This window comes from Natrix helvetica, assembly GCF_964273705.1.
Source record: "Natrix helvetica genome assembly, chromosome: Z".
NCBI lineage: Eukaryota > Metazoa > Chordata > Lepidosauria > Squamata > Natricidae > Natrix > Natrix helvetica.
This window is the reverse complement of record NC_138554.1, coordinates 20,756,668-20,780,727: the sequence shown is the minus strand read 5'-3', so window position 1 is coordinate 20,780,727 and position 24,060 is coordinate 20,756,668. Positions and strand designations below refer to the sequence as shown.

Sequence of the window (24,060 nt, the reverse complement as noted above, 5' to 3'; positions counted from 1 at the left end):
TTGGTTATGACTTGGTTTGCCTCTAGGTGTTCACAGATTCATTGCTTGATTATCTTTTCCAGAATTTCCCCAGGTATTGAGGTCAGGCTGATAGGTTTGTAGTTTCTCAGATTCCCCCGCCACACACACTTTTTTTTTTGAAGATGAGAACCATATCAGCTCTTTTCCAGTCCTCTGGTAGTTCCCTGGTGCTCCAGGATCTTTGGAAGATATAGTTCAGTGGTTCTGAGATCACGCCTGCCAGTTCCTTCAGAATCTTGGGGTGCAATCCATCTGGTCCTGGTGATTTGAATTCGTCTAAGGTGGACAGGTGCTCTCTTACCATTTTCTTGCCTATTTTAACTTGTATTTCTAATCTGTTTTTTACGGTACTGTTTTTGATAGGTTGAACTGTTTTTTCCTTTTGTGTAAAGAGAGATGCAAAAAAATGAGTTAAGCAGTTCTGCTTTCTCTGTGTTGCTTGTCACCTTCTTGCCACTTTCTCAGTGATGGACCAATCCTTCTTTGATTTTTTTTTTAACATGTTAAAAGAAGCTCTCTCTTTTTGGTTATTTTTGACTTTTGTCTGAAGCCTTAGATCATTTTGAACCTTAGCTTTCCTCACTTTGTCTTTGCCTGCTCAGGCTATTTGCTGATATTTTGCCGTAGTTATGTGCCCATCTTTCCACTTTTCATACTTGTCCTTTTTGTCTTTCAATTTATCAGAGTTCTTTATACAACCATGCGGGTTTCTTTTGAGAGCTGTTATTTTTCTTCTTCATTGATATTGTGCTAGAGTGGGCTTCTATAATCTCACTTCAAAATTTCCCAAGCTTCTTGAGTTGTTTTCCCCTTGAGGATTCACATCCATAGAATCCTTCCCAAACTCTCTCTAAGTTTATTGAAATTAGCTCTCTTAGAGTCCAAGACTCTGGTTTGACTTTGTTCTATTGTTTGTGCTTGAATAATGTTGAATTCCAATATTGCATGATCACTCCTCCTCTCCAAGGTTCCTGTAGCTTCAACACCTTCTATCTTTTCAGATTATAATTAGATTATTAGATTTCAGATTATGAATAGAGGGAGATTCTTTGAATAGAACTAATGCCTTTTGGCCTTTTGTTTTTTTGTCTTTGCATTTCAAATGGGTTCCATTCCATTCCCATTGTTGGTGTCTTTACTTATCAATAGTATAGTCTTTATTGTCATTGTACAAAATAAATACAACAAAATTGGTTAATCTTAACATTATTTCATTTTTAATTCAAATGAGAGGCCTTGGATTAAGTGATTTTGCTATTTGCATTTGAGCCATTTTAGAAATAGAAGTACATTTAAATAGAAGTGTACCTGAAATAAAAATACAGGATCGTACAAGCACAGAGACACAACAAAGGTTTTCCAACAGGAAGGACACTATTCCAGCTCACTAACCTCAAATAATCTATTTTAAGAATACCCTTATATTTGATTATATGCTGTTAAGTGATGATCTGTCTGCAACCGAGTCCTTCAGGTCTTCCAGAATACCCCCATGGCCATGTTAATTGAATCTATCCATCTTGATGGTGGCCATTCTCTTCTTCTCTTACCTTCTTCTTCCCAGCCTCAAAGCCGCCTCCAGAGAGCTGGGTTTTTGCATAATTTATCCAAAGTAGTATGATAGTGCCTCAAGGCAGAATTCTGTGTTGTTAGATTTGGTGATTCGTTTGTTTCCTTTCTAGCTGTCCTTGGTATTCTGAGGAATCCTGGCTATAAACTGATAACCAAGGACTGAAGGAAATTATATACATATGTATGTTCATTCATATGAATGAAATCTTTTTTTTCATTTATATGAATGAACATGCATACATATATAATATGTAGGTCATAATTCCAAGTGCAAATATACAGGTAGTCCTTGACTTACAACAGTTGCTTTAGTGACCATTCACAGTTACAACAGCATTGAAAAATGTGACTTATGACCGTTTTTCACAGTTACGGCAGCATCCCCAAGATCATGTGATCAAAGTTCAGATGCTTGGCAACTGGTTTATATTTATGACCGTTCCTGTGTCCCCAGGGTTATGAGTTCACCTTTTGCGACTTTCTGACAAGCAAAATTAATGGGGAAGCCAGACTCATGTAACAATTGGGTTACTAACTGATAAACTGCAATGATTCACTTAATAACAGTGGCAATAAAGATCATAAAATGAGGCAAAACAAATGTCTCAATTAACAAGAAATTTTTTTGGCTCATTTGTAGTTGTAAGTCAAGGACTACTTGTAGCATGTTTGTATAATAGTATGATATTTGCAAAACATTTGTATATTATAAGTTATGAGCAACTGGATAGCGTAATAGTTAAAGAACTGCCTTTCATCTGGGAGACCAGGGTTCAAATCCAGGATGGTACCTACCTTACCAGTAGGGATCCTTGGGAAAGGGTAAGATTTGGGCAAAAGTAATATTTGACATATCTTACTTCACAATATGACCCAAACCTCCCTCCCTCTCTCTCTTTGTGTGTGTGTGTGCGTGCGTGTGCATGGGAGAGAGAGAGAACTTTCTATTCTTTAGGTCTCCTAATGTTTTTATTAGTTTTATTGTCCCCATCATGTAATGCAATACAGGTAGTCCTCAATTTACAATTATTTGTCTAGTGACCATTTGAAGTTCCAATGGCACTAAAAAAAGGCGACTTATGACCTGCTTTCTCATTTATGACCGTTGCAACCTTCCCAGGTCATCTTATTAAAATTTGGGCACATGACAACTGTCAAGAATTTAAACAGTTGCAGCATCCTCTGATCAGTTGATCTCCATTTGCAGCTAACAAGCATACTAAATGGAGAAAGCTGGATTCATTTAACAACCGTTTAACTCACTTAACAACCTTTGCAAAAAAGATTGTAAACTTCGGCAAGACTCACTTAACTGCCTCGCTTAGAGAAGGACATTCTGATCTCAATTGTGGTCGTAGATCAAGGACTACATGTAACTACAACTCAGAGCTGGGCATTGGTTTGGGTAATAATGCCCTGGATCTGCTTTCCTCGACACATTTCTAGAGAACATCCGATTAAAGACCTTGGATTTAAGTGGTCCAGCCATCCAGTTGTTTTTCAACGAAGGGAACAAAACTATCCTGGTGAAGCTGGTGCCAGTCATTTGTGAAGCAATAGAGTTCTCCAACAAATGGATGAGGAAATATCTCACCCACCTTTCTGACTGGTGGGATGGCGACCTCACCAATGAAAAGAAGAGCTTCCTCCGGAAGGTCCAAGCCCTTAAGAAAGTGGGGCCAGAGCTCGTCCCAAAGGGAGGATTCTGGAGGTAAAAAAAAACCTACTCGTTTGGTGGAAGGGACAGGGTGGCCAAGGCTGAGGACTTGGCTTTTAGCCCTGCGGGATGCTGGATAGGGATGCAAAATAAAACACCTGATTAAAACAGGGCCAAGATTTTCCACTAGAGCCTGAGACTGCATATCTGGGTCTTAAAACAAAAAAGCATTTTAAGCGTTTGCCAGACTCTGCTTTTAATGGGGTTCTTGAACCCTCATCTAAAGAGGCCTACGCTGATGTTATCTCCCTTAATGAAAAAACGTCATGCTCATTGATTCACTGGAAAGCTTCTTTTGAGAAGCTGGGTGCTTCTGCTGCTTATACTTCAGTGTTTCTCAACTTTGGCTACTTGAAGACAGGTGGACTTTAACTCCCAGAATTCCCCATGACTCCACCCATCTTCAAGTGGGCAAGGTTGAGAAACACTGGACTTGTTGCTCACAATTCCCATCAAATCCAGGTGACCCATCTACTTTGAGCAATTCTAAACCAAAGACGCTTCCTAATGCACAGAAGTACCAATCTAGCACTTCTTTGGAACTCTTTAAAGCAGCTACATCTTTTCCCAGATTATGGATTGTTTTCACTTTTTCTGCCCAAGTTAAGAAGGAAGGTGAGCTGCAAACTTAAGATACACAGGGAGGACACCTGAGCTGGGTATATGGTTCTAAAGCTCCTGTTTGACAAACTGTTACAATATTCCTAACCACCATTTTCCCTTGGAACCAGGCTCTTTTTCAGCTGTGCTGAGGAGATGATCCTTAAAGAAGTCGACGCTGATGGAGGGCAGACGGGCAGCTTTACGACTGCTCAAGTTTGTTAACCAGACTAGATGGACCCCGGAGTACGGCAAAATCTTGACTTCCTACCATCTTAAGGTGAATCTTCTGAACTAACAGTGCACTAGGCCAGGTTAAGCCTCCACCTCATCCTCATGAAGATACATTGAAACTCCCCATATGCAGGTAGTCCTTGACCAATGACTACAATTGGGGCCAGAATTTCCATGGCTAAGCAAGATGGTTGTTAAAGTCAGTCATGCCTGGTTTTTTGCCTGCAAATCACTGCAGTTGTTAAGTGATCACACAGTGGTTAAGTGAATCTGGCTTCCCCCACTGACTTAGCTTGTTGGAAGCCTGCTGGGAAGGTCTCAAATGGCAAATGTGACACCCTGATGCTGCAACCAACATACATACATGCTGGTTGTCCAGTTCCTAAATTTTGAGTGTGACTTTAGAAATACTATGATGATTGTATGTTTGAGGACTAGACATGTCAGTACTTTTTTCAGTGGAGCTATAACACTAGTCACTAAATGAAGGTTGGGTCAAGGACTACTGGCACTTGTATCAATGTACAATTACAGACTCACTTTTACCCCACAAGGGAGCATGTTAAATTGGCAGCAATAAAAACGCCTCCCTTCTGCAGTCTCCTTTCCCTCTGCTGCCATGGTGTGTATGTTATAGAGAGCTTTGCATGATTTAATCCAGCATCAATTGCCGACTTCTACTTTCATAAAATATAAGCTGCCTCTCACCCCACTCTGCAATATAACCACCGCCCAAATTCCTCCCTTACCTCTTCTTGACGTAAACCTAGGAGTGTGATGATTGACCCAACCCAAGGAAGTCATGAGGTCTAAACCTCCAAAGTCAGCCTAAGATCTAAGAATGGTTCTGTTGCCTTTCCTCTCCTGCAGACCCTTTTGCTGTGGAGCTGTGAGATCCATCCCTGCAAAGAGGCCTGGGAGACTCTGCTGTCCTCTCTAAAGACCCTCCTTGGGCTGCTGGAACACACCCTGGCCCAGAAATGCCTCCCTCACTACTTCCTGAAGCCTCTCAATCTCTTCAACAAACGTTACAAAACCAGTAATGACATTTACCGGCCCTTGTCCTTGGAGGCCCTCGCCCACGAGGTTTCAGCCATGCTGGCAGATGCCACAGCCTATCTTGTCCGGGGTCACAAATTCCCAGGCGGCTCAGTCAACCAGGACTATGAAGAGAAAACTGCAGCTCTCCAGGAGTTTAAAATAAGACACCAGGAAGAACTGGGAGAGCTGAAAAGAATGGAAGATGAACATATGTACGAGGAAGTGGAAACTACTGAAGAATAAACTGTGCTGAGCTTTCTAAAACTGCTCTATACTGCCATAAAATCTAGTTTTGTTCCCAAACCCGTGATTAATTATTTTGAGGGTTTGGAGGGAATATTTGAATTAGTTTGTGTTATTTTTAGATCATTGTAGTCTAGGCTGTCAATGTGACTTTAACTTTTAATCTCTTTTTATGATTTTTTGGGAAGGATGAGGTTGTATGCTGCCCAACGTCCAGTGGAGTTGGTCAACTCTAATGATTTGAAACAATAAATAACTTTTCCTTCATCTCAAGAAATTGTTTTCTACCATAAAGTACCGGTAATTGTAACCTTCATGATCACAGAAGAAAGAGGCTGAAACTGTTTAGGCAAACTTTTGCGGACCTGAGAGGTTGTATCCTGAACAGCTCTTTATAGCTTGGCTGTGCTGTTCCTAGTCCACTGCTGATTTTGGAAGCTAGCCAGAATTATAAGGTACAAAGAGCAGAGTAAGGTCGCCAAAATATCTAACTGATAGCCAAATGTGTAATAGCCAATTTTAAAAAATAAAAACTGTAGAATTTCCAAACACACCTTCCAAAGAGAGACAGCTTGGTCTATTGGTTAAGGCACCAGGCTAGATTTCTAATCCTACTTTAGGCATGAAAGCCCGGTGGGTGACTTTGGACCAATCATCAGGAGTCTGTGAGTTCAAGTCCCACCTTAGGCATGAAAACTGGCTGGATGACTTTGGGTCAATCACTGTCTCTCAGTCCAATGTAAAAATAAGGATAGAAACGGGTGGGGAGCCCTCTGAAGCCCTCCTAAAACCTACACTTTGCTGCCAAATTCTGGCAGTTCATTCCAGTTGTTTGGAGAACTTTCAGTGCAATTTTTTAAAAGATATAAACTGAAATAGTTAAACCTGCAAAGGTTCCCATTGCTATTCCTATTCTCAAAAACCCAACAGACCAACAAACAAGAACCCTTGTGGAAATACTTGTGAAAATAAAAAGGAAAGTATAGATGAAAATACGTTGATTTTTAAATGTAAAAAAACAAGGAGGATGGGGGATGGTTTCCATGACTTCATGAATAGATTCGATAGTCCAGTTCCCGGATGAAACACACACATCAGTAGTAGAATTAGGATATCTGCTTTCAGGGAAGTTTCAGATCCTTTCATTCACTTCCATATTAAGTAATCCTGTTTTGAGGTGCCTGTTTTTGGAGTTTCTCTCACAACCTTGTTGGGGAGCAACCTCCTTTGCAGGCAAACTTTGCAGACTTCTCAGCAATCAGAGATGTCTCCAGATATGGAGATATCCCTGCTAGACCACACCAGATTTGAAATTACACAAAACCAAGATTATTTACAAAAGGATGTGCATCTTAGGTAAAAGCTAGAGAAAAGGCTCGGTATCCAAAGTTGGTGAAGACGTCAATGAAGTGGCTGCTTCCAGCTGCTGTCAACACCTGAAGGGAGAAGAGAAAGATTTTTGGGATGAGCTATATGATGTCCTGAACCAGAGTAGCTATCCACAACCCCAGCTTTGCGCACTGCTTCTGTTTCAAAATGAAGTTGATTGGCGCGAGCACTATTTTCAGACGGGTCCCAGCAGCTGTTGGACTTTAGAACATTTTCTATCAAACTATACTGTGCAATCTTCTCAATGGGCTGGCAACTTTAGAGGCAGCTAAGATTCTCATTTCATCTGGTTCAATTGCTGGCTTTGGTTTTATATCACTGTATTTATGAGCTGACTTGGAGCCTCCTTTATGAGACAGGAAGTTGGATGCAAATGCTATGGTAAATGAATCCAAACACCTCCACGTTGTTCCCAAGATCTGAGTTTCTTCAAAATTAAAAAAGACCCAAATATCTGCCTCCTTTCCAAAATGGAAACACCTGCCGCCTTTTCTAAATCCACATAGCTCCTGTCCTATTGCATTACAGTCTGGTCTGGAAGCATTACTGCTTCAGACAGAAGGCGGTGCAGAGAGTGGTGAGGACAGCAGAAAATATTATTGGCAGTTCACTCCCTTCTATCCAGGACATAGCACATAAGCAAATGCTTGGGCAGGGTCTGCAGGATTGTTTGGGATGCTACACATCCTCTTCATGATGTGTTTTCCTTGCTACCTTCTGGGAGGGGCTTTGGGGTATCCAAAGCAGAACATGCAGATTGAGCCACAGTTTTGTTCCATGTAGCATTAACCTTGTGAACTCTTAAGCTTCTGCTTTCTGCTATGTATTCAAGAGGGACAGTGATTAAAATATATGTATGTACGTATGTATGTATATGTTAGGGTGCAGATATATACATATGTAGGTATATAGCATAGTTATATGTATGTTATGTATGGGTACACTTTTGAGAGCAGGCAACAGAACTTCATTTTTAATGTGTGCCAGTGTGCCCACAGAAAAAAAATGAAAATAACAATAGCACAGATTTATATACCGCTTCATAGTGCTTTACAGCCCACTCTAAGCGGTTTACAGAGTCAACATATTCCTCCCCAACGATCTGGGCCCTCATTTTACCGACCTCGGAAAGGATGGAAGGCTGAGTCAACCTTGAACCGGTGACAATCAAACTGCCCAACTGCAGTCTGCAGGCAGTCAGTAGACGTAACCAGTAGTACTGCATTCTAACCACTGGATCACAGCAGATCATAGAGATTATCTTATCTCATGATCCCTTTCTTATATTAGGCCACACCTTTCCAATTTGAGCTCCACCCCATTCATCCAATGAACAGGCCACAATATCTACAACACACACACACACACACACACACACACACACACACACACACCAAAATCCCAATTCTGCTTGCAATTCTGAAGGTACCTTATTATTACATTTATTGCCTGTCCATCTTACCACAAGGTAACTCTGATCAGCTATATACCTTATGCTCTGCAGAGCGTTCGTTGATGGAAATGGAGTGGACGCAACGAGGGAGGCAAGGGATTTGGGCCTTCACTTCCCCACTGATCTGTAAATGATTAATGGTTGGACTGTAGCCAGCAGAGAGAATCTGTGAAAGATGAGGAAAGGAGGGCTGCTTATTGAGACAGAACTACTTAAAAAAAATCAGTACGGTTAAACAGTAGTCATCTTAAGTCGCCCAAAACAGAAACAGTATTTCCTCTTTGTCCCAACGGTGCTTTTTCAAAAGGTAACTGGACTTCCTGTTTTTTCTTTGAAAACATTTTGCTTCTCATCCAAGAAGCTTCTTCAGCTCTTCTCCTCTGAAGAAGCTTCTTGGATGAGAAGTGAAACATCTTCAAAGAAAAACCAGAAAGCCCAGCTGCCTCTTGAAAGAGCACCTTTGGGACAACCATGATCTGGATGACCGAGAATCTCCATAGACAGTAATCCTCTCGAACACATAATCTTTGGAGAATCTCCTGTTCTCTGCACTGTTTACTTTAAAAATAAAACCCACTTGGATGAATTTCAAAGAAAAAAATATAATTAACAAAAAAAGAGAAGATTGTTTAAAGGTGGGGAGGGGATCAGAGGGCGGAAACAATTAAAAAGTGACAAAAGAAAAAAGGAAAAAGAATACAAAAAGAAGGAAATCCGACTTGATTCGGTACAGGTATCTTACAAACCTCCTTGTGCACCAGTCTTGCAAAATGATCCCCTCTCTATGGTATGTGAATATAAAATATTTTAGGTGTCTGCCTTTTAGATGGCTCATTTCTAACCATACATTTCCATTAACATTTTTTTAAATGTTGGCTTTTCTTGAATTTCTAAACCAATTTGGAAATCTCTGTACTGAGCTTTAGCAGATCAGTCAGTGGGTCTCTTTCAGACACAAAGAATAGAGTCAGGGGAGAAGGATGAGGCTAATAATGGTTAAATAAAGAGGCAAAAGCAGCAAAGCGAGGATGTCAAAATATATTGTGGGGCAGGTTCTGAAATTCAGGGATGTAAGACTTACCAGATCTTGGTAGAACATGGCTTGCTGCTGGCACTGAGGCAAGGGAAATACAGTGGTGGGTGTCACTGAACGTAGGTGCCATAGAGTGAGCGCTGGGCCCCCACCACACACCTGTAATATTTGTTAAAAAGTATATTTCACAATATTCTTTCCCCAACCTGGTGCTTTCTGCAAACTTGAACTCTCAATCCACAAACCAATCACCCACTTCAGAATAAATTGGAGCTCAGGGGCTCCAAAAGGACGAGCTATGGGGTTCCTTGATTGGGCTATTGTTTATTGCTTGATTGTTAGTCTAAAAATAATTTTGGTATGAATCTCTGCTTATCTGGATGTTGATTGCTGGTGAGGAGGTGTTTCTAGTCTTTTTGTTTCCTTTTGAGCTTTTTTATTGTGCTTTTGAATAGTATGCAGATGAGCTAATGATATGAAATGAGCCCAAGAATCATGAAAATCCCATTAATGAGGCAAACAACTGGGCCGCCCTTGCCTGGTGCATCTCAGATGCAAGTCATGGCAAGAAGATGAGGGACTTACCATCCAGTCAGAGTCTGTCGCCAAACAACTGATCCACTTCCCATTCTGAGGGCGGCTGCATTCCTAAAAGTATTAAGGAGAGTTTTTAGAGGAAAACTGCTGAGTTAAGGAGTAGTTAGACTCACAGTATTAAAAACCTGACCTTTGGAATAGTTCCCCCGCAACAAACTCCCTGAAATCAATGAGATTTAAATTCTTAATTTTTAAAAATATCTAAGGGCAAATCTGGAAAAGAGGATAAGTACAGTAATAGTATGCATTCTGAGTTTGGGAGAAAGAAAATCGATTCATTCATTCATCCATCCATCCATCCATCCATCCATCCATTGTTTCTTTACAGCCACCCATCTCAATCAATGACACTGGAAGACTTACAATTCAAAATTCAGGTTAAGATGAAAATACCTCATATTTGTGGACTTCAATTGATTGGACTTGACCTCCTGTACGTAAATCTGAAAACCAGATTAAAAAAAAAAAGGGGGGGGGGAAACAGTCCTTAAAACAGCATTTTCTTTCTGATTGAAAATCACAACAACATCCTTCAGGTGTGTTGACCTGCCCAGCATTTGTTCCCTTTGCAGCTGGAAGAACAAATTAGGAATGGAAACAGAAACACCACCAAATAGACTAGAAATGAGCAGCTCTGCAAATTCTGCAGAAGTTCACAGCAGGATTGAACCAATACAATTTACAGTGAGGGATTCCTGGGAGTTGTAGTGCAGAAACATCTGGATTTACAGTCTCCCTAGGAAGCCTTATCATTCTATATTCCAGCCAAACCAGCCTTCGGTAGCTTTGCATCCAGAGCCTGTTCCACAATAGTAGGGCGAATACAGATAAAGTTCTGCCCTGATAGGACCCAGATACAAGTTTGCTTTAGAGGTGGAGGGAAGGAATGCAGCTTGGTGATAAGCACAGCGTTTGTAAGCCGAAGTGTCAAATCAATCCCTGACATGTTCAGCCAGAAATCCCAGAGATTTGCTGCAGGTTAAGTCATAAAACGAGTACCTGAAGGTTTTACTTCACTAGTCGTAGCCAATTTTAGGGGACCAGTGTTCATCTCCATTTCTAGGCCATTGAGCTAGTGCTGTCCGAAGATGTTTCTGCAATCCTGTGGCCAGCATGACATCACGCCACAGCGCAGAGCAGGCAGCAAAGCACAGATCATTCTTTCTAGCAAAGTGGTACATATTTAGCTATTTACATGCTTTTGAATGACTAGGTTGGCAGGAGCTGGGGCAAATGACAGGAGCTCACTCCGTCAAGCAGTGGTAGGACTTGAACATCTAGAGTACAGATCTTCTCTGGCATTTTTTAAGCCACTGAGTGACTGTGCCTCTAGATGTAAGTGGGCTATTGATGAATTTAATGTAAGGCATATATAATATGCTCCTGTAGGGCAGCTTTCCGATTTGTGGAGGTAATCCCAGATTTCCCTAGCCAGCATGTCCTCTGCTGAGAATTGTGGGAATTGGAGTTCACATATCCAGAGGATACTGCATTTGTCTAAAGCAGGGTTGGGCAACTATGGCAACTTTATGACTTGTAAACTTTAACTCCCAGAATTCCTGAGCCAGCATGGAGGAGTTGCCCTCCCTTGTCTAAAGACTGTTAGATCTTTTCAAAGACACAGGAGCACGCATGAAAGGAAGAAAGAGTCAGAGTTTCACACAGGAGACACTTACCCCAAAGACGTACGGTCCCATCTTCACTTCCTGACAGGCATTCTCGGAGCTGCTCCCGGAGGGCCAAACAGTGGATATAATCAGTGTGGCCCTGAAATTCACGCTGAGAGAAGTGGAGGAAGGGGACAGAGAAGTCCAAAGTGACTTCAAGTTTACCTATATAGGTATTCCAATAATAGCCCATGAAAATCAGCATTCTAGCTCTGGTTAACAGTGAAAGAGACTGAGGGCACCAGAGGGCTTCAGGGTCAGAATTGCTATTCACTCCTAACAAAAGATAGTAGGTCTCTGATCTATACTATTTCCAAAATCCCCCCCCCCCCCAAACATCTATCCCAGAGAATTCCAAGAGGTTTGGTTCTCCTGTGGAAGATCATTAGGCTGAAAAATGAGCAAGATCTTTAAGGCAGTTGAGCTAGCTGTTCATTAGATCCATGCAGTGGTAAATAAGAGAGGAATTGCTAGACCCAATTATTTTGGACAATTTTTGTGCAATCTCCAGCCTTCCTGGATAAGATTGTTGAGAAATGGTCAGACTACATCATCAGAGGATCATAGAAGGATCATCTACACCTGCTCAAGGCAGATGCGCATGAGCGGCGGCAAGCAATCACAGAAGTGGGCTGGCAGCAGCCTCATGGGCTCCTGCAGATGCACCTGCGAGGTAAAACAGTGGAAGACATGCCCTGAAAATAAGACTTAATACCTCTTTTGGAGGTTAAAAAATTAAGACCAGGTTTTATTTTCAGGGAAACACGGTATGTGTTGATGAGAGCTGACTACTTTTTATAAAAGCCATAACCATGTTTCACCAGACTTTACAGAAGAAAGCTGAAGATACTTCCAGATCTATTCCCAAGAAAGTCCGGTTGCCTCTTGAAAAAGCACCTTTGAGACAACCATGACCTGGATGACTGAGAATCTCCACAGATACTTCTAGATCTATTGAATTCAACTTCTGGATTCTGAACACAGCATTGAAAGTGAAGGGCATATGCTGAAAAGCTCCCTGGTTGAGAAAAATCACACTCGAAGTTTAGAAAGTAGAAACGGGCAAATGCACAAGGGAGAGAATTCAAAATAGATGCATTAAGATTGGTAAACAACATTTATTTCGAGTGTGTTTGTGTGTGTTAATGCTATATATCTCTATCTATCTATCTATCTATCTATCTATCTATCATCTATCTATCTATCTATCTATCTATCTATTATCTATCTATCTATCATCTATCTATCTATCATCTATCTATCTATCATCTATCTATCTATCATCTATCTATCTATCTCTTATCATCTCCCTCTCTCCCTCTGAAAAGTACTGATTTGTAGAAGGAATGGCAGAACCTGGGGGCGGAGTCAAAAGAGGGATCAGTCTAGAACAGTGGTGGGCAACCTTTTTTTTCAACTGAGCCAAATCTCGCCAAAACCACGATTTAAATTTATTTTGAGAGCCACATTTTTAAAACCGAAAATACATAGGATGGTACACTGTTTTTAGTTTCAATAAACTCTGGCATTTGAAGCATGCAAGTCTTAAAGCTGTCAAGTTACAAGATCCTTGCATCCCTAACCCTTTAGGAAAAAAACCCCAAGGGGTCTTCAAACCTGACAGCTTGAAGACTTGTGGACTTCAACTCCCAGAATTCTGAGAACTGAAGTCCACCAAGGGCATCAATCATATTAGCCCAGGGATCTGCAAAATTGGCTCTTAAGACTGGTGGACTTCAACTCCCAGAATTCTGAGAATTGAAGTCCACCAGTCTTAAAACAGCCAACTTTTCAGACCTCTGTGTTAGCCCAAAGCCTGGCGCTGGGCGGGCCTTGCTCCCCCATTGGTGGAGCCCCAAGAAGCGAGGAGGGAGAAAAAGAAACGGAGGCTAAGGAGCTTCTCCCTCCCCCGCAAAAATCTTATCAGGGAGCCGGCGGGCAGTAGCAAATTAGCCGATCACGCCGGGTGATCGGTTAATTTGCTACTGCCCGCCTGGCTCCCCGGTTAGATTTTTGCTGGGAGGGGGCGGGGGGAAGCTCCTTAGCCTCCGTTTCTTTTTCTGCCTCCTCGCTTCTCGTCCCCACCCGACTTCAGGATCCTCCCTAATCATTGTGGGTCGAAAAGAAAAAAGGGAAAGGGGCGCTTGTTTTGAAGTGCCTGAGAGGAGGGAGGGGAGCGGGCGCCCGGCACACAGAAGAGCCGCATTAAAATGTGTAAAGAGCCACATGTGGCTCACGAGCTGCGGCTTGCCAACCACTGGTCTAGAATCCCTATGTAGTCACAAGTGAACTAAGTCCAACTTCCCTTGAATTCCATTGACTTTTATTTAACTCCAAGCAGGTGAATTGAAAAGACTCCTCTGTATGGGAAGATTAACAATAAATCAGCTTAATTGGAGCCTCATGTGTGGATCTGAACTTTTGTTCCTGATATGATCTGCTAGTTAAATTATCAACATTTATCCAGATCTTAAGAAGAATTTTAAGAAAACCAGAAAGGCTGAAAGGTCCATCTTGGCTTATTTCTCCCACAGGACTCACAGTAAAGGCTCCAGTCTCCAGGTCCATCATGTGAATGACACAATCACCTCCAGCCATCAGTAGAGAATTATCCTAGAGAAAGTTGGGAAGAAAGGAAACAATGTGGCATGATGAAACCTCTTGATCCATCCATCCATCCATCCCTAGACAGCCCTATGGCCATACCTTCAGGTTCAAGTGCAGGCTGTTGATTTCTGGCACTTCAAGCCTACTTCTAAAGAGGAAACAAAAGGCAAACCTTCAATCTCAACATGTCCATGGGCAGAAAAAATATATATAGCAAAAACAGGAAACAGCAAAACTAGGCTTTACCCATAAGGTGGCCTCCTACTCCAAGCTTCTTTGCAACTCTAAAGTGAAAGGCAAGGAAAGGCATCTTAAGAATAACAGAAGTCAGAAAACCTACAGCCAGGCTAGGAGGGAAGGAACCCACATACTTTTTTCACAATCTCGCTCCAGTTCCAGGCTTTGACCTCTCCATTGCCAGCACTTAACAGCTGCCGATCGGTGGACACCATGGCATAGATAGCTCCACTGTGGGCTATGGAAAGAAGAGAGATGTTTCATGAGGAATGTGGCCTTAAGATGGGTCATGCCTTCTGAGGAATCCTCAGCTGAACCAAAGAAACTCAACAACATTGATGCCAAGTGAAGAATTCCTTCTGGGTTAGAGACAGACGGCCCAATCATGCTGTCTGCTGACTAGCCCTAATTTGAGCATAGAAGAACAACCCAGTTTATTATAGGCTAATGTTTATGTTGAAGTCCACACATCTTAAAATTGTCAATGTTCAGAAACTTTGCTAAGGCACCTTTAGATTTTGTCTGCTAGCCCAACCACCATCACCAACCTGCAAAGCACACCACTGGCTTCTTGCTCTCCTCCTTGGCTTCTGAACTTAATGCTGCTGACAGGCTATCAAAAAAAAGAGAGTGAAAATTAACTGAAAGATGGTCTTGCTTTAAAAAAAAACAATTAAAAAGCATAGCCAGTGATAAGCTACATCCAAATACCTGAATACAGCAATTTCTCCATAGTTGTTTCCGGCTGCTAAATATTTGCCGCAAGGCGAGACACTCTGAGTGTATATGGTCATGTGCAAGAGCTCAAGAGATCGTTGAATGTCCATCTGGCAAAGAGAAAAAAAATCAAAAAGAATAGAATAGAATTCTTTATTGGCCAAGTGTGATTGGACACACAAGGAATTTGTCTCTGGTTCCATAAGCTCTCAGGGTACATGCAAGCAACAGGTGATAAATCAGATTATAATCATAAAAAACATTCAACATAAATCATAAAATATAACACTCAGCAATAGTCATAGGATACTAAATAAGCAATCAACATAAATCATAAAGGATACTAAAGATACAAGCAACAAAGTTATAATCATAATAAGGAATAGATAATTTTAAAAAATGAGGATACTAGTAATGTAGCCCTACTAGATAATTTGGCAGTGTTGTGGGATTAGTTGTTTAGTAGAGTGATGGCATGGGGGGGGAATTGTCCTTGTGTCTAGTTGTTTGGGCATGCAGTGCTCTAGTATCGTCCTGAGGGAAGAAGTTGAAACAGTTTATGTCCAAGATGTGAGGGGACTGTGTTAATGAAGCAGATGTCCATTTAGGCTGCATCCAGAGATGTTCTTTGTGGGTATTTTAAGTAACAATCAGTTTTTCATGTACAGAATAGTCTTTTTACCCACAACTATAGGAGGTTTAGCTCTGATTCTTTTGAGACCAGCACAAACAATTGTTCAGAAAATTTGCCCTGCAATTCTCCTTATCAATTCTTCTTCATTATGATGATAAAATTCACTTCCTGCATTTATTTCAAAGGATAATTTATTTCAAAGAATATTCAAAGTGAATATTCATGAGTAGAAGGAATGGTGTACTTGCACTTGTACAAATTGGTCAACTCATGTGTGCGTGTGTGTGCGTGCGTGTGTGTGTATGAACTACCTTTCACCACAGTCACCTTTCCAGTCTTCAACAGCCTAGGATGCTCCCTGTGCCTCAATTAAAACGTGTATATTAAAACATATATATAAATGGTTCTGTGTGTGCATGTGTGTTCCAGCATAACTCTGGAATGCGTTGAGCAATTTCAATCAAACCTGGTAGATAGATGACTTACTCCCTGGAGACAAATACTGTGGGGTAAGATACCCCTCGAGGTGTGTGTTCTGTCAAGATGCAGACTGTTGTGCCTTTAAATAGCTTCTATTGTACTGCCACAAAATGGCTTCTATTGTACAGCACAGTGGAGTTGCCATGGTAACGGCTTCACAGTACTCCACAAGGGGGCACCCTCTGGTAAGAGTGAAAATCCAACATTAGAACTTACGTTTTGTCTGGACATTTCCCCCCCTATAAATAAGTACCTGGGCAATGCTGGATTATTGGCTAGCCTGTAATAAATTCGCAATTTCCTGACAGGGAGATAAAGTAGAAAAGTAATTGCCTTCCCCACCAGCCTTGTACATGTAGTCCTTAACCTATGACATTAGCAATATTTGAAGTTACCACCCAACTCAAAAAAGGGAGTTACGACCCAGACCTGAAATTCTGAGTCACCTCCCTACAATCATATGACTGCACTTTAGACATTCAGCAACATGGCTTTATTTGGCAGCCATGGCTGTATTTTATGATGTTTTGCTGAAAACCAGCAACTTTCAGTTTTCAGCACAGCAACATCCAAACCAATGGTTCACTTAACAACCACCACACAAAACATTATAAAATCAACCAGTAAGACTTAACACCACAATGGGCAGGCTCCATTTTGGTTGTAACTCGAAGATTACTTGTATATTCAGCAGATCCTCTTTGGATGACTGCAGAAGATAGACTGGCAGTAATCTCCACTTTAATATAACACTATTCTGCATGCTCACATCGAGCAATAGGTTCAATTTCCTTGGAAACAAACTGGATTCAATACAAGCTGGTGTGATCAATAAGCTGAGTTTCGTTCTGCGGTGATTTCATCATTATTTGCTTTGTTGCTATGTCTGCTTATCTATTTGCTTTTGATTTTGTTGCAAGGTATATATTTTGTCACCTCACATTTGATCTTTATCACAAAAAGGTGGTGATATAAATATTTATATGGAATTCTCAAAAATAGCCTGATTAAAATAATTAAGAACAGGCATAACTGGGTAAAATTAAACCACACTGCAAAAAAAATATGAACTACTTGAAGCAGTATTTCTTAACCCTTGACAATTTTATGCTGTGGGGGTTTCAACTCCCAGAAGTCTCCAGCTAGCATAATGGCTAGGGAATTCTGGGAGATGAAGTCCACGTATTTTAAAATTGCCATATGGTATTTGAGAAAAAGTGATTTAAAGCATAGTACATGCTACATTTTGAGAGACGCAGTGACCGAGTGGCTAAAGACGCTGACCTTGTCGATCAGAAAGATCAGCAATTCGGCGGTTCGAATCACTAGCACCGCTTAACCATGCGGGTTCCCCTTACTTGTCCCAGCTTCTACCAACCTAGCAGCTCGAAAGCACATAAAAATGCAAGTAGAAAAAATAGGAAGGCGTTCCGTGTGCCTTCAGCGTTTATAGTCATGCCGGAGACGTCTTCGGCTGGCTCTTCGGCTTTAAAATATAGATGTGCGAGGGGAACCTTTACCTTTGCATGCTAAATTACTAATTTAGTTGCTCCTTTCCAAATTTCATTCCCCGCCCAAATTTAGAGCCCAAGTGGTGGGAAACATGCTTTGCATTTTAATCTATTTAATCAATCAGCTTTCACCTATACAACTCCCATCTACCCCAGCCAGTCTGATAAACCACTGTTGTCCAATCATTTCTAAATTGGGAAAGGCAGCCGGTAGGGGGCGCGAACCATCAATTCAGCATCTCCATGGTTAAACGAAGATAGAGAGACCCTAAGTATGACGGGATTCCTCGTTTCAGCCTACTGAGAACTACACTTCCCACAATCCCTGACATAAAGCATCACTTCTCTTCACGTGATGATTGTGGCGCTTCTAGTTTTCCCGTCTGACTGTGGTGCGCTATTGTGAGACCAGCGTGAGAAAGTCTTAAGGACGGTAAGAATCGTTTTTCTTCTTAGTAAATTTTGCAATGGAATAGAGCATGCGCACATCCTACCGTCCGCTCCGCACTCTAGCCTCTCTTTCATTCCCCGCCTCCCACCCGGCAGCGTGCGCGTGCACTGACCGTTACTCGTTTCTCAATTCCTTTTCCACAGCACGCACGTGCAGAGGATCGATCGGGCATCCTACCCCACCCTCTGAGAGAGCCACGCCCTTTCCTGTGATCATGGTCACACCACCTTCGGCTAGTGGCGGCTTTATTAGGCCAGCGCAAGGCATGCTGGGATTTGAATTTCTTGATTGAGCGCTATAAGTCGTCGGGAAACGTCCTAAAGATGGCTGCCAAAGGGCGCAAAGCCTGCTGGGAACTCACTTTTTTTTTTTAATTCCACGCTATACAGGCTGGGCTGTATCAGCAAAGCGAAGTCCAGTCAAAGCGAATTTGTCTTATCCGGAAGGGGCTTGATGACCCTGAGGGGTTAAGGAAATCCCCTGTGGTCCTTGTAATCCTTGATCCCCTACATAAGAAGTTGCAAGGTGTTTTTTTAGCGACGTCCATTGTGATCAGAAGCTGATCTGCCGAGAGCTCTGAAAGAGAGCTTGCTTTTTTAAAAAAAAATGCAATATTTACACTATTTTACAAAGGAAAATTCAAGAGTAAAACTAAGGAAAACTTGTGCAAAGCCACATATTCTAATAAAAATACTCCAAATAATTTGTATGCAATTAACTCATTTTAATTGCCTTTTTGAATAAAAATTATTTGACTTGGGAGTATTTTTATTTAAAATATGCAATGTTGCAAAGTTTTTCATGGTTTTTGCCCTTGAATTTTCCTTTGTAAAACAAAGTTATAAACATTTTTATTCTTATGAATCTCGAATTTTCCCATTTTTTTAAAAAAAAAATTGTCCTTCATTTTTCCCAAGGATATGTTTATTATATAGATAGTCTTCGATTTACAGCTGTTTAGTGACTGTTTGAAGTTACAATGGTACTGAAAAAAGTGACATGACTTTTTCACACCACTGTTGGTCATGTGATCAAAATTCAGCCTCTTGGCAGTTCATGTATTTGATGGTTGCAGTGTCCTGGGATCATGTCTTTTGCAACTGAAATTGAAGTTACCTTTCTATATATTTGTTTTATATATATTTGCCACATTTTAATCTTTCCCTTTTATTTATTCCCCTATTCATTTTGTTTTAAAAAATTGTCTTTTGAAATTTAATAAAGCTACATATAAAAAAATAAAAACATATTACTCAGTTCTGACTAACTTTCCTTTTCAGAAGTGCTCAAATTCAACATGACACCCATTCAAGACATTTACATCTCTTATGGAAAATTGAGTCTTTTTAACTTTTCTTTTGCTTTAATTCACAGATGAATCCTACAATAAGGCCAGGGTCACCACCAGCTATTTCTTCTGGGCATTTTTTGCACTGCTCAGTCTTGTCCAGGAATATGAGCTGTAGCCACAACATCATCCCAAGTTGGGAACGCGATGTGCCGTGCACAATTCCACGGATGAAACCCAGACACAGATTGGTGAATTTCAGTGCTGTACAAAGATCTCGGTAATTATATGCTATGAGGCTTTCAGATTAATATAAACAGATTCTGTAGATTTGGGATAGAGGAGAATTCATCTATCTGGCATTTATTCACACATGGCCATGTGACCACTGCTAAAGCATCTGAAAAGATGTTGAGAGCTTGCCAAAGGTTTTGTTGCTCAGCTTCCTTCAAAGTAGGTCTGGGAAATTATTTTTCCCAAGGAGCCACATGAGAATCTGGGACTGTTGTGGAGGGCTGAACCAATAAGGCCATACATTTGTTTATATTTGAGTTCTACTTTCCGATCAACCGCATGCAGGCCAGACAGGGACAGCCAAAGGGCTGGATGTGGCCCAGGGGCCCTGTAAAATGCCCAGCTGTGCTTCAAAGGAAAAATGACGAAGGGGGCTGAGACAAAGAAGGCAACAGCAGACTATGTATCAGCAGATTTATTTGGATATTTAATAGTATTTTTGAGTAGCACCCTAATATCTTAGAGAAAATCTATTTGTTGACAAAGAGTCAATGCCAACTCGATAGCATATAATCTACCTTCTTTACAAAAATATTTAAAAAGCACAGATTAGTTAACTGTAAAATCATTTATTGAGCAGCACCCAATAGTTCAGGGGTGGCGAACACGCGGCTCGCGAGCCGCATGCGGCTCCCGGCCAAAATAAATGAGGCTCTTTGCCTCTTATCATTATTTAGTATACTGTGGCTCGGATCGCGCGCTAAACCCGGAAGTACGGTCGACGCGACGACGCTTGCCTGCGCTCCACCAGCTCGGCTTCCGTTCCCAGCCGAGCTGGTGGAGCGCAGGCAAGCGTCGTCGCGTCGACCGTACTTCCGGGTTTAGCGCCGAAAGGGAGCGCGCGATCCGAGCCTCCAGAAAGTCATTGTATCTTGTAAACCTTGCATTGAAGATAATAGGCAAGCTTTCATGTGAAATTGGCAGTATTCAAATATTGCAATTACACATTTGTATGATTGAACATCTAATACTGGCTGGGGAATTCTGGGAGTTGAAGTCTACCTACCTGAACATTGCTGAGAGTAAGAGATATTGCTTTATATTATTCCCTAATTTATTTAATCTCTATCTCCAACTTTTTTTCCCCGGAGCTGTGAATTAGTAAAACTTTGGACATCACTTTTGATTGTGTTTGCCTAACATATCTGAATGATTGATTTTGTGCCATCAAAGAGATGTGATGGCTCAGTGGTTAAAAGATTCTAAGCTTGTCAGCTGGAAAGCTGGCAGCCTGGGTTTGAGACTCAGGTGCCATGTGATGAGTGAGCTCCCGTCCTCACCCTTGCTCCTGCCCACCTAGCAGTTCAAAAGCATGCCAATGCAAGTAGATAAATAGGTACCACTTTTTATGGGAAAGTAACAAGTGTTCTGTGCACCTTGGCATATAAATCATGCTGGCCACATGATCACGGAAGTGTCTTTGGATAACATGGCTCTCTTGACTAAGAAATGGAGATAAGCATTGCCCCCTAGAGTCGGGCTCAACTGAAGAGGAGACGTCTTATTTTTACTTTTACCTATGTGCCAACAAGATGGGGTATACTTAGTATTCATATAGGTCATCCTTCTGCAGGGCACTCACACTCAGTTTGGTGGCAACAAGGTAACAAAAAACACCTGACTGAGCATGTTATATTATGTGTTTAATATATTATTGTTAAAATTATATGCTTTTGTGTGAGTGTTTGCCTGTTTTGGCAGGTCACTGCGTGGTGTGGCTCTCTGACTCTCACAGTTTAAAATTTTGGCTCTTTTTGTCGAACTTGTTCGCCACCCCTGCAATAGTTAAACCATAAAAGATAACAAAAGCTTGGGCAAGTGTTTTGTCTGCTGCTGAAATAACTTAAGTGTGACAATAAACAGATTGGCAAATATTTCAAAAATTCTGTACCTAAGCTGTGAATGGTTTAGGAGTGGACAACAAAGTAATATAAAATTGATACCAAAGGGAAGGTTTTGTAGCTTAGGGTTTTCAAAGCCAATAAAGTTGGAATCTGCCAGGGAGTATCAGGAGTCTTCTGTTTATGAGCTGTGGTGGCGGTAGTTGTTAGAATGCAGTATTGCAGGCTAACTCTGCCCACAATCTGGAGTTTGCTTCTCACAGTCTCAGAGTTGACTCAGCCTTCCATCCTTTCGAAGTTGGCTGACATTGTAAACGCTTCAGAGAGTGCTGTAAAGCACTAAGGAGCACTCTATAAGTCTAAGGGCTATTAATATTTTATTTTAAAGGTACGTTGATGGCACAAAAATAACCAAGAATGATGTTTAGCTTCTTAATGCAAATCTCATTTCTTTTTTTAGGTGCCAGTCAGTATCCCTTGCTTTCAAGCGACATCTGGAAAGCAAAGAACAGTAAGTGTGGAGGAAAATGAGAGCTACAGCTAAGGAGGCATTAACAAAAAAAATGCCCTGATCCATTTTTGTATTCCATATTTTTGGGTATATAGATGGTACTTGATGGTTTATTCTAGCAAAATTTAAGTTTTTGTTCAGAGGTGTAGATGTTAAGCCACTAAATGTTTACAAGACTATCTAAGTGGTAGCGGTAGCCAAGCTCTCAAAAAGCTGTAATTAAGCTTGCCCTTTCATGTTGCTTTCTATCACACTGGAACCTTCTCATGCTATCATGGTGTAGACCAGGGGTAGTCAACCTTTTTATACCTACCTCCCACTTTTGTATCTCTGTTAGTAGTAAAATTTTCTAACTGCCCACCGGTTTCACAGCAATGGTGATTTATAAAGTAGGGAAGTAACTTTACTTTATAAAATTTATAAAGTAGAGCTACAGCAAACCCCTACCGCCCACCATGAAAGCTGGAACGTCCACTAGTGGGCAGTAGGGACAGGTTGACTACCACTGGTATAGACATTCCTAACAACATAACTAAGTATGGTGCAGCCACATACATTATTAGAAATGCTGTATAAAGGACCACCTTGTGTTTTGGAGGTCATCCTGTTTGCAGAAACTTTCCAAAATGTTTCTACTGAAGTGCCACCTCCCATAAGGGACATGTTAGTTTTAACTATGATGTGCTCGGTAGTACTTTGTTCTAACTAGGATTTTATTGAATGGAGGATGGTCACTGTTTTCTGCACCTCAACAGGGAACCCAGCTCTAAACATTTTCTGTCAGAGGAGAAGATGGCTGCCCGTTTTAACTCCCTTAGCCTGGACAATGACCACATCTACTGTTCTAATGGCTTCCCTGTTCACAGTGAAAACCCCAGATGGCAGCAGGCATACACACAGCTGAAAGAGCTACAACGGAGGTACCAGAAAGCCTGGCAGCTTTGTGCTTTTAAAAAAAGTGGGTTCAGGGAAGCAGAATATTATGACTTCCTCACAGAAGGCCTTCTCTGTCTCAGGCTATCTCAAGATGGAGCAAGTGAAGGAACCAATTCTACAGAAGAAGAGCTGACCACAGTCATTGTAGATGGTGAATTCATGATGGGAGACTGCCCTATGCTGGTGCCATCTTCCTTCACATTAGGAGGACTCGAAGGAAGCAGCGTCACCCCTGAAGAAATGTTTCTTTCTCTGTGAGTATTAATGAAGTACAGATAGTCTTTGCTTAACGACCAGTTGCTCAATGGCCGTTCAAAGTTATGAGGGACACCCAGGGGATGGGAATTGTTAAGCGAGACCATCTTGCTTAATAGCTATCACCACTTGCAACTGTAATGAACAGGCTCCATTACAGTCGTAGGTCAAAGGTTACCTCTAGGAATGTGTAACAAGGAAAATGGATGAACAATTAATCAGCTGTCTCATTTTCACAGGAATCCTTGTACTGAAATTGTCCTATGGAGCCCTCACAGTAACTCTCTCTTGCACACCATTAGGACACTGATGACTCCCTCATCCGTCCAGCCCCATCTAGAAGCACTGGCAAACCAAGAGGAAATGGAAATATGAATCAACAACCCCAATTTTACTTCCCTTTGTAATCAAATTCACCTATCTGGCTGTATCTTTCAACAAAAAGCACTTTTATCCAGTCAGTATAAACATTTCACTAAAATATTTTACTCTACCATGGCAGCCTTCGTCATTTTCAGCCAGCTGCAATAATCTGATTCTTTCTCTTCACTCCACATAATGTACAGTATATCTGCAATTGTCCAATATATATTTTCTCTTTCAATAAGCAATCAGCAAATACTTCCCAGGACACTGAAATATACTTTTAAATAAGAGTTAAATGGGCATTCTAATCACTTCTTTTATACTTTATTAGCACAGGAGTCAGATTTTTAATGTCCATCAAAGTT

At 41.2% G+C, this 24,060-nt stretch overlaps 3 protein-coding genes across 8 annotated transcripts; 2 read left to right on the top strand and 1 right to left on the bottom strand.

The window, feature by feature from the left end:
* Positions 1-1,226: 1,226 nt before the first annotated feature.
* On the top strand, positions 1,227-6,265 carry LOC309401960 (protein mab-21-like 3). 2 transcript variants are annotated; one of them, XM_081971348.1, is made up of 2 exons: positions 1,227-4,190; positions 5,015-6,265. In XM_081971348.1, exons 1-2 carry the CDS (start codon positions 4,092-4,094, stop codon positions 5,426-5,428), a joined length of 513 nt encoding a protein of 170 aa, XP_081827474.1. In that variant the 5' UTR covers positions 1,227-4,091; the 3' UTR covers positions 5,429-6,265. The 2 variants fall into 2 exon arrangements, with proteins under 2 accessions (XP_081827474.1, XP_081827475.1); XM_081971349.1 differs by having other exon boundaries at positions 1,227-4,277.
* Positions 6,266-6,415: 150 nt separating this feature from the next.
* Positions 6,416-18,448, bottom strand: THOC6 (THO complex subunit 6). Its single transcript, XM_081971342.1, has 13 exons — positions 18,317-18,448; positions 15,123-15,238; positions 14,960-15,024; positions 14,546-14,649; positions 14,421-14,458; positions 14,274-14,322; positions 14,109-14,180; positions 11,577-11,679; positions 10,294-10,343; positions 9,889-9,951; positions 9,352-9,462; positions 8,308-8,436; positions 6,416-6,864 (listed from the first exon to the last, which is right to left on the bottom strand). Exons 1-13 carry the CDS (start codon positions 18,374-18,376, stop codon positions 6,781-6,783), a joined length of 1,044 nt encoding a protein of 347 aa, XP_081827468.1. The 5' UTR covers positions 18,377-18,448; the 3' UTR covers positions 6,416-6,780.
* On the top strand, positions 18,053-23,823 carry HCFC1R1 (host cell factor C1 regulator 1). Of its 5 annotated transcripts, none has more exons than XR_014176823.1 (6): positions 18,053-18,186; positions 19,579-19,772; positions 22,088-22,138; positions 22,894-23,058; positions 23,136-23,328; positions 23,569-23,823. XR_014176823.1 is itself a non-coding variant. In XM_081971346.1 (6 exons), exons 2-6 carry the CDS (start codon positions 19,579-19,581, stop codon positions 23,702-23,704), a joined length of 657 nt encoding a protein of 218 aa, XP_081827472.1. In that variant the 5' UTR covers positions 18,053-18,186; the 3' UTR covers positions 23,705-23,823. The 5 variants fall into 5 exon arrangements, 4 of the variants coding, with proteins under 4 accessions (XP_081827472.1, XP_081827469.1, XP_081827470.1 ...); XM_081971346.1 differs by having other exon boundaries at positions 23,155-23,328; positions 23,632-23,823; XM_081971343.1 differs by having other exon boundaries at positions 23,155-23,328.
* Positions 23,824-24,060: the final 237 nt, after the last annotated feature.

Excerpts from the sequence above, each read along its gene's own strand:
- HCFC1R1 (XM_081971343.1), top strand. The coding sequence starts at position 19,579 with ATGAATCCTACAATAAGGCCAGGGTCACCACCAGCTATTTCTTCTGGG. Across the intron at positions 19,773-22,087 it reads AGTGCTGTACAAAGATCTCG|GTGCCAGTCAGTATCCCTTG; the intron begins GTAATTATATGC and ends TTCTTTTTTTAG. Across the intron at positions 23,059-23,154 it reads CTGAAAGAGCTACAACGGAG|GCTATCTCAAGATGGAGCAA; the intron begins GTACCAGAAAGC and ends TCTCTGTCTCAG.
- THOC6 (XM_081971342.1), bottom strand. The coding sequence starts at position 18,376 with ATGCCCGATCGATCCTCTGCACGTGCGTGCTGTGGAAAAGGAATTGAG. Across the intron at positions 14,459-14,545 it reads GGAGCGAGATTGTGAAAAAA|AGTTGCAAAGAAGCTTGGAG; the intron begins GTATGTGGGTTC and ends CTTTCACTTTAG. Across the intron at positions 14,323-14,420 it reads AGTAGGAGGCCACCTTATGG|AAGTAGGCTTGAAGTGCCAG; the intron begins GTAAAGCCTAGT and ends TTTCCTCTTTAG.
- LOC309401960 (XM_081971348.1), top strand. The coding sequence starts at position 4,092 with ATGGAGGGCAGACGGGCAGCTTTACGACTGCTCAAGTTTGTTAACCAG. Across the intron at positions 4,191-5,014 it reads TGACTTCCTACCATCTTAAG|ACCCTTTTGCTGTGGAGCTG; the intron begins GTGAATCTTCTG and ends CCTCTCCTGCAG.